The following is a 12,238-nucleotide window of genomic DNA, read 5'->3' as shown; positions in this document are numbered from 1 at the left end:
CATCGCTAGCAAAGTCGGTTGTACAACTGGGGCGAGTGCTAGGAAGTCTCTCTAGACCTGCCATGTGGCGGCGCTCAGTCTGCAATCACTGAGAGTGGCGACACGCGGGTCCGACGTATACTAACGGACCGCGGCCGATTTAAAGGCTACCACCTAGCAAGTTTCGTGTCTGGCGGTGACACCACACGAAGAGCATCGATAGCAGGAATCTCTGACGTAAAGAACGACGGATCAGTACCTTTAGGCGGGACATGGGAGTGGCGCTGGCGTAGAGGCGTCGTAGGGTACCAGTGAAGGGTGCCGGGAAGCCCATCTGCTACATGACAGCAAAGAGGTAATCATGCCGCACATGATAAAAAACGCTGTCAAAGTCGACGGCCATCAATGCTGCACAGAGACTGCACATAGCTGCTAGAGCAAACACATCTCGACATTCACCAGCGTCCATCTGGACACCGATGGGTCCACCCGGCGTCGTTTGTTCAGTGGATATCATACTCAGGAGGATCCATCGGCATCGTGTCGCCATAACATGCACTTATATCTTCTAGTCGGCAATGAGTAGAGTTAGGTAGCGGTAACGGACAACTGTATACCAGGACGATGGCTTGTAACTGGGACGGTAATGTCTTCAACAAATAGCGGGACTGTGGTGGCTGTCATCAACAGTTCGTGGAACTCGCAGTCAATCTTGGCGCCACCAAATCCTGATGGTTGAAATGGCTCTGACCACTATGGGATTCAACATCTGCCTCGGGCATGGATGTGTGTGATGTCCTTAGGTTAGTTAGGTTCAAGTAGTTCTAAGTTCTAGGGGACTGATGACCTCAGAAGTTAACTCCCATAGTGCTCAGAGCCATTTCAACCGTAGTTGATTCACCTCTATGAGCATAAATCTAATCTGCCGTACGTCATCTCAATCCTATACATATTCATTGCAATATGAGACTTGGTGTGCAAGACTTCACCACATTGCCAGTGTGCAAAGAATCAGAGGCTATGTAGCCTATTCCCTCTTTAAAATTTTAAAATTAAGCAAAGAAAGCAAAGAAATTGATTCCAGTTATCCTAGAAGGAACTATACATCAACTGACCTTGGGTGCGGCAAAAGGTCGTCAGTTGTGTTGTGGATGGTAACATCCGGTTACGCATCCGAAATTATTCACGAAATCCATGAAAAGTAATGTTTGTTTCACTGGCCTTTTGAGCATCATTTGTGTGTTAAGAGATGTACGACAGGATATGGGCGGCGAAAGTAGTTTGCGGGAAAGAGTTATCAGAGGAAGGAACAAGTCTGTAGGATCAGTGTTATAATGTCTTGGGTAAGCAGAGGAGATAGTAATAGTGAACGCTAAAAAATGAAGTATATAGTGTAGCTTTGACAAAACATCTTGTATGGAACCCACGCACAAAGTAACAGAATTAAGAGATTAATGTCGTAGGACCAGATTCGACTTTTTGTGATATACACAGTATATTGGCAACTTTGCGCGTATTTTGAGAAACAAACTCTGCACCAACAGTGTTGCTGTTATCGATCTCTAACAGTAAGATAATTGATAAACAGCAATGAAAGAATGTTAGAAATTCGTAATACGATATTAGCCTAAAACTGAAAAAATACTGATCGTGGTAAATTTACGAAAATATCAAAATTGTTATACTAAAACATATCAACATATGTGTGTACGGTTCCTATATCATGACGTATGGTATGTTATTTTCTTTCATAATTCAAAATACACCTCTTCAAATAGAGTGTGGTTAATAGCAAGACATCACGACTTGTCCATTAAGACTACTCAGGGGTTGCAAGAGACAGTACAACCAATCCGAGAAACCAGTAACTGTTCTTTTTTATATGGATATCAATGGAACCTTACACTCTTGACGTGTTGTAGCTCCATCAAGCGATCAGCCGCTGGCTAACAACCAGCCCGTCTCCTCCACATTCCTCCGCAACCGGTTGCGAGATGATGGAAGTAGCAGGTGTTACTACAACTGCAGACTTCACATTCCAAGTTTGAGTTCAATATTACAAACAGCAGGTGTCCTGAAGTAACGAATCTGCAGAGAAACCGGCTGTTTTCTAAAACTATCAAGGAGCCGGTTCTTTCTTTTTTCCTTTTTGAGAGAGTTATTTGTCAATATCAGCAGTCTCTTTGAGGAGATCTTTACATTAGCTTCTGCTCGTCTTTCTACGAAAATATTACGCCGCTTATAAACAACTAGTTAAATTCGCGTAATCAGAAATGTATAAGAAAGTTTGCGATATGTTTTCCTGTAAGTTGTGGCCTGGGAATTCTGGACTAGAGGTGTCGAAACAGATGGAGGGACAAACAAATTTTTCCCTGTTATTATTCGGAATGAAGAGCAGCTGGCCAATCTACTAAATACGAAAATATCCAGTGGCCTGAAATATCTGAGGGTAGGATTCCAGCAAGTTTTTCAGGGAACTTGTAGTTGTTCACAACAATGTCACGTCCAAATTACGCACAGATCCATAACATTCTGTGCCTAATATTTTCGAACTTAGTGATAACTATTTCAGTGCCTTGCAGCGAATACGTCCTAAATTTAATTGAACGTCGTAATTGGTGCTTAAACATGAGTGAAGTAACAGATGTAGTAATTAAGCTGAAATTGTTTCATGGCAAACGGCACACAGCAATATGGCAAAATTAGCACATCGCACCGGTGGACTTGTTTCCTCACCATACAGTTCCTCATACCGAAACAACGTATTAACTTCCGTCAAACTTAATTTTACTGGAATATCTATCTCTATATTATCGATCCAGACAACTAACCAAGATTTTTCGTAGTAACTACACTGTCCAACATTCCGGGTGATCAAAAAGTCAGTATAAATTTGAAAACTGAATAAATCACGGAATAATGTAGATAGAGAGGTACAAATTGACACACATGCTTGGAATGACATGGGGTTTTATTAGAACCAAAAAAATACAAAAGTTCAAAAAATGTCCGACAGATGGCGCTTCATCTGATCAGAATAGCAATAATTAGCATAACAAAGTAAGACAAAGCAAAGATGATGTTCTTTACAGGAAATGTTCAATATGTCCACCATCATTCCTCAACAATAGCTGTAGTCGAGGAATAATGTTGTGAACAGCACTGTAAAACATGTCCGGAGTTATGGTGAGGCATTGGCGTCGGATGTTGTTTCAGCGTCCCTAGAGATGTCGGTCGATCACGATACGCTGGCGACTTCAGGTAACCCCAAAACCAATAATCGCACGGACTGAGGTGTGGGGACCTGGGAGGCCGAGCATGACGAAAGTGGCGGCTGAGCACACGATCATCACCAAACGACGCGCGCAAGAGATCTTTCACGCGTCTAGCAATATGGGGTGGAGCGCCATCCTGCATAAACATCGTACGTTCCAGCAGGTGTTTATCAGCTAGGCTGGGGATGATGCGATTCTGTAACATATCGGCGTACCTCTCACCCGCCACGGTAGCAGTTTTGCTGTCCAGCGCCATCTATCGGACATTTTGTGAACTTTGTTTTTCTTTCAGTTCTAATAAAACCAAATGTCATTCCAAGCATGTGTGTCAATTTTTACCTCTCTATCTACATTATTCTGTGGTTTATTAAGTTTCCAAATTTATACCGACTTTTCAATCACCCGATAATTTGAGGGTTACATTTTATAAACCCCATAACTGTCTCCCAATACGATGTAGAAGTTTGAATTTTGGTTCAAAAGTGCCTACAACCATACTCTGTAATGGTGCGAAATAGTCCTACACTGGTTGCCTCTGCGATTGTAGGCTCGGGCTCAGCGACGCTTCGAACAGCAAGGTGTCGACCCATGCGGAAGGAAGGTCTGAGCTTAGGAGGTAGGCTCGTCACACTCCTTCTTACCCACTTTTTACCCCTTTCTCTTTACGCTTCTGCAATACTGGTCAGAACCATGACGTGCACGCTTGAAATCACGCAATTTTCTCCTGGGTGGCCGGGGAAAACATTTCAGGCACATCGCTGTTCAGAATCGACATGTAACATCGGGGGTCGTAAATGGCGTCAGTGAAATCACTCCATCCTGTGGGGCGTTAATAAACATTCATTCAGTTCTCGGAAACTGTTTACCGAGCTGTGAGCAACAGGAAGACGTTCTTGAAAACCTATGACAGTGCAGGGGATGATTTGACTTTTATCTAGGGACATTAGGTCCTGCAACGTCGTTGTACCTGATCTCACCCATCCGCAGTGTAGTGCGATCGTAATTTTTGCTCTTGTGTAAGGGTTAGAACCAGTAGGGACGGATCAAAACCATTCAACAAAATGTGAAAGTGTTATCCAAAGCAGCAAAGGATGTTTATGATTTTTCAGCGCTCCATCATCGGTTACTCCACGCAAAACTATACAATATGATCAACAACGCCCACCTCGTTAGACTACTCAGCACCCTCCTCCAAAACCGCAGGTTTTTTGTTGAATTTCAAGGACAACGCAGTCGCTGGAGAGCGCAGAAAAATGGTCTACCTCAGGGAAGCGTCTTGGCTCCACTTCTCTTCAACATCTATACCAACGACCAGCCTTTGACCCCAGGCACAAGGAGATTCTTATACGCAGATGACCTAGCCTTTGCTAAGCAGAGCTCATGCTTTGAAAGAGTGGAAAGAAACTTGACAACAGCACTTAGAACACTGTCAAGCTACTACAATCGGAACCAACTCAGACCAAACCCATCGAAGACACAAGTGTGTGCCTTTCATTTAAGGAAGTGGGAAGCTAATCGTGAGCTACATATTGCATGTTCAGGCATCCAACTCCAGCATCATCACACACCTAAATACTTGGGAGTCACTCTCGATATAACTCTGACATTAAAAACTCACTGCAAGAACACCAAAATGAAAATCTCCGCTCGAAACAACCTAATTCGCAAACTACCTGGGACACAGCGGTGATCACATCCACAAACTATTCGCTGTTCTGCAATGGCACTGTGCTTTTCTACTGCTGGATATGCTTCTGCAGTCTGGTACAGGTCATCTCATTCCAGACAAGTAGACATTGCTCTCAACGAAACCTGCAGGTTGATCAAAGGTTGCTTAAGACCTACCCCAACTGATAAGCTCTACAGTCTGGCTGGAGTAGCGCCACCATGGGTACGCAGAACAGTGGCTGCCAACAAGGAGAGACTGAAAGTAGAACAGGACAGTGCCCATCCACTGCGCGGACATAATCCACCACAGCAACGGCTGAGATCGCGAAAGAGCTTCCTGGGAACATCCGAGAAGCTCACCATTTCACCAGAGAAGACAAGGCTGGAGTTATGGAAGAAGTCGACGCCTTACTTGCAGACGGCAGAAGGTGAAGAACTACCACCTGGACACAACGAGAGCTGGCTGGTGTGGAAATCTTTAAACAGATTACGATCAGGCGTTGGACGATCCAGAGACAACCTGAAGAGATGGGGCTTCATAACAGAAGATACGTCCTGTGATTGTGGACAAGAACAAACCACAAGCCACATGCTCCAGTGCCTTTTGTGCCCTACATCCTGCACGAAGATTGATCTCCTGCAAGCCACTCCAAGCGCCTTGGAGGTTGCAAAGTACTGGTCACATGTAATATAAATACAATTTGTGTATATATATGTACATATTTATTGATGGCCACTGCAAATTTGTATGTTTCTGATTCGAGAATTAAAAAAAAATTTCGAGCGCTCCTGTCTCATGCCCTCCTGTGGCGTAACCACTGAGTTCGAGACACTGACACATCCATAAATAAAATCTCAGAGGTTCCCTCTAAGGCCCTCAGTTCGGCAACGCCCCTAGCGCCACCCGCGCATTGTGCTGAGCACTTCTAAAATGAACCTGTGCAGATACAGCACTTGACAGGTTCATAGGCACCTGCAATCAGCAGTGCGTTCGACACATCTGTGATTCTGCAAGTCCACAAGCAGGTGCTGGAGGAGAAGTGTAGCACCATTCAGGAGAAGGGGACCATGGGTAGCCTGCCTGCAGATGCGAAGGAGTCCATCGCTAGTTGTCTCTGCACAGGTACATTTTTAAAGTGCTCATTAAAGGTGTTCGGGTGGCACTTAGGCTACTGCCGAAAAGGGGAGACTTGAAGGGACCTTTTGCCGTTTTATTCACGCCTGTATCAATATCGCAGTTACCCCTGTCCGTCCGTCCCCCCCCCTTCCCCACCCCCCACTCCACATGATCAAGCCACATGGCGATGCCAAGCAGGACGGCAGGCGAAGCATAAACGCCTCTCACTGTTTAACATCTCATTCAGATTTCGTAGAGTCCTTTTGAACGGTCCGTAGTGGTTTGAGGCAGCACACCAGGGCAATCCGAACGGATGGGATCATGTTCAATGTGGTTGCAGGCACACATTGTCCTTAGACAAGGGTTAAATCGTCCAGGGGTGTCAGTAGTGTCAAAGGATGTCAAGAACGTCGTACTGTTGTTCATCTCATTGCAAATTATAGTTTACGATCGCGAAATGTATGTGAGAATCAACGCCCCAAAGGAAGGCGTTGTTTCATCGGCGCTCTTTATGACACCCCTGAAGCCATTTCGTATTGATTTTACGCATTGGTGTGTGTGTGTGTGTGTGAAGTGTTTTTCTCGGCCACCCATAAGATATCCGCGTGATTTCAATCCTGCGTGTCGCGATTTGATCTCCATCACAGAGACTTGAAGAGAAGGACTGAAACGTGGGTCGGAGGGTATGTGATGATCTTTCCCTCGTGTGACACGTCCGCGGTGGCATTGGGCAGAATTGTGGTGTAATTTGGTGCCAATGTGACATCACTGACCAAACTTACACTTCTCACGAACATCTGAGCTCTGGCCTTTCTTCGCATGTGTTGACAACATGCCGTTTGAAGCGTTGTCGAACCAGATGCAAACGTCGCATGGTGCCACATTTTTGCACAATTACAGAGGGAGGTTGTAGGCACCTTTGAACCCAATTTAAGGCCGGCCGGAGTGGCCGAGCGGTTCTAGGCGCTACAGTCTGGAACCGCGCGACCGCTACGGTCACAGGTTCGAATGCTGCCTCGGGCATGAGTGTGTGTGATGTCCTTAGGTTAGTTAGGTTTAAGTAGTTCTAAGTTCTAGGGGACTGATGACCACAGCAGTTAAGTCCCACAGTGCTCAGAGCCATTTTTTTTAACCCAATTTAAAATATGTGCGTCGTAATGGGAGACAATTATGGAGTTCCGAAAAAGAGGCCCTTTAAGTGTGCTGAGCAGTGTATATCGTTTCTTGCACATTGGACAGGAACTTTTGGTTCACAATGTGCCCCGTCGTGAACTGTCGTGTGTTCTTACGTGATACAATGAAGAGCACTAGTTACGAAAACGTATTTTTACTGAATTTCATGTCGTTACCATTCTGAAAATGAGAGTTTGCTGTTGGAAATTTTTGCAATATACTTTATCATGTTAGTAACTGTTAGTTGTTGCATATCGATAATGGTGGATAGTAACGACGGCGTCGTGCTGTTCAAGCTAAACATGTGACTACATTGACTGAGCAGAGCTGAGTCTGCGTACAAGGAAAGAGAGACGAACAGGCTTATGCACACAATCATCAACTAAGAAACATCACTGGGACATGTATAAGAGAAAAAGCGACGGGACAAGGTAGAATGAAGTAATTGGATTCCACAGGGCAAAGTGTGAGCAAAGAGTAGCTTGACACGGCTCCTAAATTTGAAATTAGGGTGTTAATCGGGACACCACAAATTCGGAGTATCGTGTATCGTCTACCACGTTCCGGTCACTTTTTAAAAAAATTCTGTTGGTCTTTCCATGAGCCGACGGATGTGTGTTAGTGACAATATAAAGGTATTATTACCGCTCAGTATGAGAGAGAATTGATAAATCACTTACTTTTCATATAATTTGTTAATCAGTCTTAATATCGGTAGTATGTTACGTGCAATCTTATTTGAACAATGTCGTACGTTTCGCATTGACTTTCAGCAGTCTTTGTTTTGTATTACAAATGCACCTGTTATTTGGAAAGCGAACGTTTCAGTTATGATCAAGCAGAGTCATGCTCCAAGTACAGCCGATTACTTTGAGATGATTAATGATAGGATAATATTTGAGTAAACTGAAATCGTTCAGTCTTCTATCATGCCGTAATAAAACATTTTCGTTTAAATAAGTAGGTTTCATTCCAAATAAACTCTGAGATGAGAATTGTTTATAGGGACCCAGAAGCTGTAGTCAAGACACTTCATTGTTGCGTAAATGAATGTACAAGTAGTAGTAGAAGCATATGAGATCCAACATGTTGTGGGAGTCCGATTGAAAAACACTCGTAAATTTTCTTTCTCTGGAGGAACTGTCTGTGAACTGCATGAAATCGTGATGGAAGAATCGTAAGATTGTTAAACGGGTGATGTGTATTAAAGGATACTAATACCATCTTTAACGTTGTTCGTATGAAAAATGTGATCATGAATTTGGTGGTGAAATCATTTTTTTAAGAAGGATATTTCAAAATCGCCTTGGAATGGTTGCAACGAGTGTCTTTACGGAACTGTAAGAAAAATACTCTTTGAGACAAAAGTGTAGTAGATGGCGGAAGTGAAAATGACAAAAATGGGAAAATACGTCTTTTCTGCTGGAAAAGAGGTTCTAAATTTGTGATTCTTGAGTTTCTCCCGGCGTATTTGATAATCAAAATACGGGGAGGAGATGTATCGCAGCATGAAGAAATTTGAAAAGTTGCGCTACCGTAGATGTCGTTTGCTAAGTACTCTTGCCTTTCTGAAGAGATGTCGTTCCGAGAATGTTCTTCCAAATTTTGCTAAGGTTATGCATCACATCGATTCTGCAGCAGCTAAGAGAATCAAGAAACGAGCCAGCCTCGCATTGGTACGTGAGAGAGTGCAATTCACCCGCCGGAGCCTTGAGTTTATCTCACAGGAATTACTCAAACTACATTTGCAACTGGCCAGTAAGTACACTTCTTGTTCCTGGGATTGGATTGATGGTGTCACCTGGGTGTCAGCTGATTCCGCCCATAAGAAGGCTACGGGACGTCAAACAGCTAAGTTCTCACGTCTCCTTGACAAACCATCTCTGCAGGTTCCGTGCAAGACTGTCATCAATTTGAGTGGCATGGTGTTGAGTGATGATGCGGTCTCGGTTTTGCAGAAAGGTCTCAACTTCGCTCCCACCTCCAAGTTCACTCCGGTCGCAGAAATTTTTAGTGCTGTTGAACAGGTTGCAGCTCGACTTTCGCCAGAATCAGCCGAGGAAATACGTCGTGAAACCGTTGTTGTCTCCCATAAGGACTACACTGATAAGATGCAGAGCCTGCTAAATGACGATTCCTACCGGAAGATCAGCGTTGACCCTACAAAGAAGGTGGAGAACAAGACGCGGGCGCTTCTCAAGGACGCAGATTTACCGGAAGGTGACGCTAAGAAATTGTTACCCCAAGGTCCGGTACCGCCTAGACTATATGGACTCCCGAACGTTCACAAAGAGGGGATACCATTACGCCCCATTGTCAGCAATATCAGGGCACCTACATATTTCTTGGCCAAATACCTGACGGGAATATTAAGTCCTTATGTGGGTAAATATCTTCATCACATCCGTAATTCCGTGGATTTTGTTAAACGCCTTGATAGCTTCAGGTTGGATGAGTCAGATATCATGGTGAGTTTTGACGTCGTTTCCTTGTTTACGAGGGTATCCCTGCGAGAGTGACTAGAATTGATTAGTCAGAAGTTTGACGAGAAGACCACTGAACTTTTTAGGCATGTCTTGACTTCCACGTATTTTCTTTTTAATGGAGAATACGAACAAACGGAGGGAGTCGCCATGGGTAGCCCACTCTCACCGGTGGTAGCGAATTTGTACATGGAGAACTTCGACGAGGAAGCCCTGTCGTCATCCGTATGGAAACCTACTTGCTTTTTCCGTTACGTGGACGACACGTTCGTCATCTGGCCGCATGGTATGGATAAACTCCTTGACTTCCTTACACATCTAAACTCCATACACCCCAACATCAAATTCACTATGGAGACTGAAACGGGGGGTAAATTACCTTTCCTTGACGTCTTGGTCAAGAGAAGGGCTGACGGCACCATAGGTCATGGGGTGTATCGGAAGACTACGCACACTGATCTGTATTTGCACGCAGGCAGCTGCCACCACCCTTCACAGAGGAATGGGGTACTTAAAACTCTAGTACATAGGGCGCGCACTATCTCTGACGCAGAGAGTCTACCCCAGGAATTGGAACATCTGAGAACTGTATTTCGAAAAAATGGGTACTCAGAGTGGCAGATTCAACGTGCTCTCCGCCCAACCACTGCAGCACAACCTGTTGAGATGGATGAAGTCACGAGGGAGGAGGTAGGCACTGCATTTATTCCATACACAGGCGCACTCTCGGGGAAAATCGCCCGCATTCTGAAGAAACACCGGGTCGAAACGGTGTTTTGTCCTCCAAATAAAACTCGTGCACTGGTGGGGAGCGCCAAAGATGACCTCGGTTTGAGGAAGGCCGGCGTGTACCAGATTCCGTGTCAATGTGGCAAATCGTATATTGGTCAGACGATGCGTACCGTCGAGGATCGATGCCGTGAACACCAGAGGCACACTCGACTGATGTATCCGAGCAAGTCGGCGGTCGCTGAACATTGTTTGTCGGAAAATCACACCATGGAGTATGACCGCACGAGTATTCTGGTACAGACGTCGAGATACTGGGACAGCGATGTTAGAGAGGCCATCGAAATTCGCACCAATGATGACCTCATAAACCGTGACTGTGGCTATAATCTTAGCAAGGCTTGGGAACCAGCGATCGGGTTAATCAAGAGTAAATCGAGCAAACGTATACTTGTGACGGCCACGGCGGACAGAGCCATCACACCGACGTCATCTCAGACGCCGTCGCAATCTGTTCCACCGCGCGACCGTGGCGTGGGGCGCGGACGGCGGAGCGAGCGCGCCGCGGGCGGAGGGTATTTAAATCGGCCGCCGTCGCGATTGAACCCAGTTCCCTCTGAGCAGCCATAGCGTACGGATCTCCGTGCCGGCACGTTCACAGGAGCTCAGTCCGTCAGTTCACCTGATGATGGCGACATGTTTGATCGCCGAAATATTGTGCCCTTTGGACACTATAGACCGGCAGCATACCCGTGGATATTTTGATGAGGTTCTAAATTATTTTATGCGACAGAGAATATCATTTTGATTCGCTGTTTGGGAAATCAGGTAACATCGCTTAACACCCAAAATTATTGGACCATCTACATAGTACGTTGAAGCGAAAGTGACCCGCAGTCTTGCGCAAAGAATGTGCTAAGTCACCTGTTAGTACGCGTATTCAAAGTTTTGACCACAGCAGCTCTTCAACATTTTCCCTCGCTCATCCTATTGAGTTTCTCCTTTTTAAGCTTTGAATCAACGTGCTTTTACGTTTCATTATGCCGAAAACTTGCGCAGAGGGCATGAATATTGTTTGACTGAAGAGGTTACCATCCAAGATGTTTCAAAAAGATTCAACTGCTTTCAGAAGACTATATTTTTTAAAATTTTGCAACAATGAAGATAGATACTTGGAGTATATTTTAACCTTCCCATAGATCTATCTACAGAGATATTATTTTACAAATTTTGCAGTGGTATGCCTCCTACGTGCACACACGTAAAACCTATTTGCTCTCTTTACAATTACGTTAGTATCAAACTTTTCATTTTCCTTTCACATAGATTTAACGTTTCTTACAACGGTTGCACGATAAACATCGAACCGTAACAAAAGTCGTCCAATACTTTTGCGAGCGTCTCTGGAGTTACCGCTATCACTGCTTTTCCTATAGAGAGTTGCGGTTCATCCACTATTATTGGAAGCGGAGACACACAGGCGGCATCCAAAATTCCACAGAAGGAAGAAGGCACGCATCGTGAGACTGGGTGATATGGGCGAAGCTGTAGGGAACAGATTGTGGAGTGGAAAGGTACAGGAACCACAAAATTAAGTATACTAGAACAAAAATTTATTGACAAAAAATTTAAAATTTTTACAGTGAAGAAGTATACATTTAAATATAACTCATGAAAGGCATGAGAGTAAGATTATAATTAAAAATAAAAACAACATTGGTCGCCCCACGTTTGAGGGCCAAAGTGAATAATTCAAGTACTAAGAGTTGCTACAAAACTGTTAATCGCCCTATGGCGTTGTTTGTTAAGAGAAT

At 44.5% G+C, this 12,238-nt stretch overlaps 1 protein-coding gene across 1 annotated transcript in view; it reads left to right on the top strand.

Annotated features, from left to right (window-relative positions):
* Positions 1-1,702: 1,702 nt before the first annotated feature.
* LOC126439053 (fibrillin-2-like) overlaps positions 1,703-12,238 on the top strand; it is a 194,513-nt gene continuing 183,977 nt past the window's right edge. The window contains exon 1 of the mRNA XM_050090553.1: positions 1,703-1,712. Coding sequence (XP_049946510.1) covers positions 1,703-1,712 — 10 coding nt within the window. The remainder of the gene's footprint in view (positions 1,713-12,238) is intronic.

Source organism: Schistocerca serialis, chromosome 1 (genome assembly GCF_023864345.2).
Source record: "Schistocerca serialis cubense isolate TAMUIC-IGC-003099 chromosome 1, iqSchSeri2.2, whole genome shotgun sequence".
NCBI lineage: Eukaryota > Metazoa > Arthropoda > Insecta > Orthoptera > Acrididae > Schistocerca > Schistocerca serialis.
The sequence above is the reverse complement of the archived record's forward strand: the minus strand, read 5'-3'. Positions and strand labels throughout refer to the sequence as shown.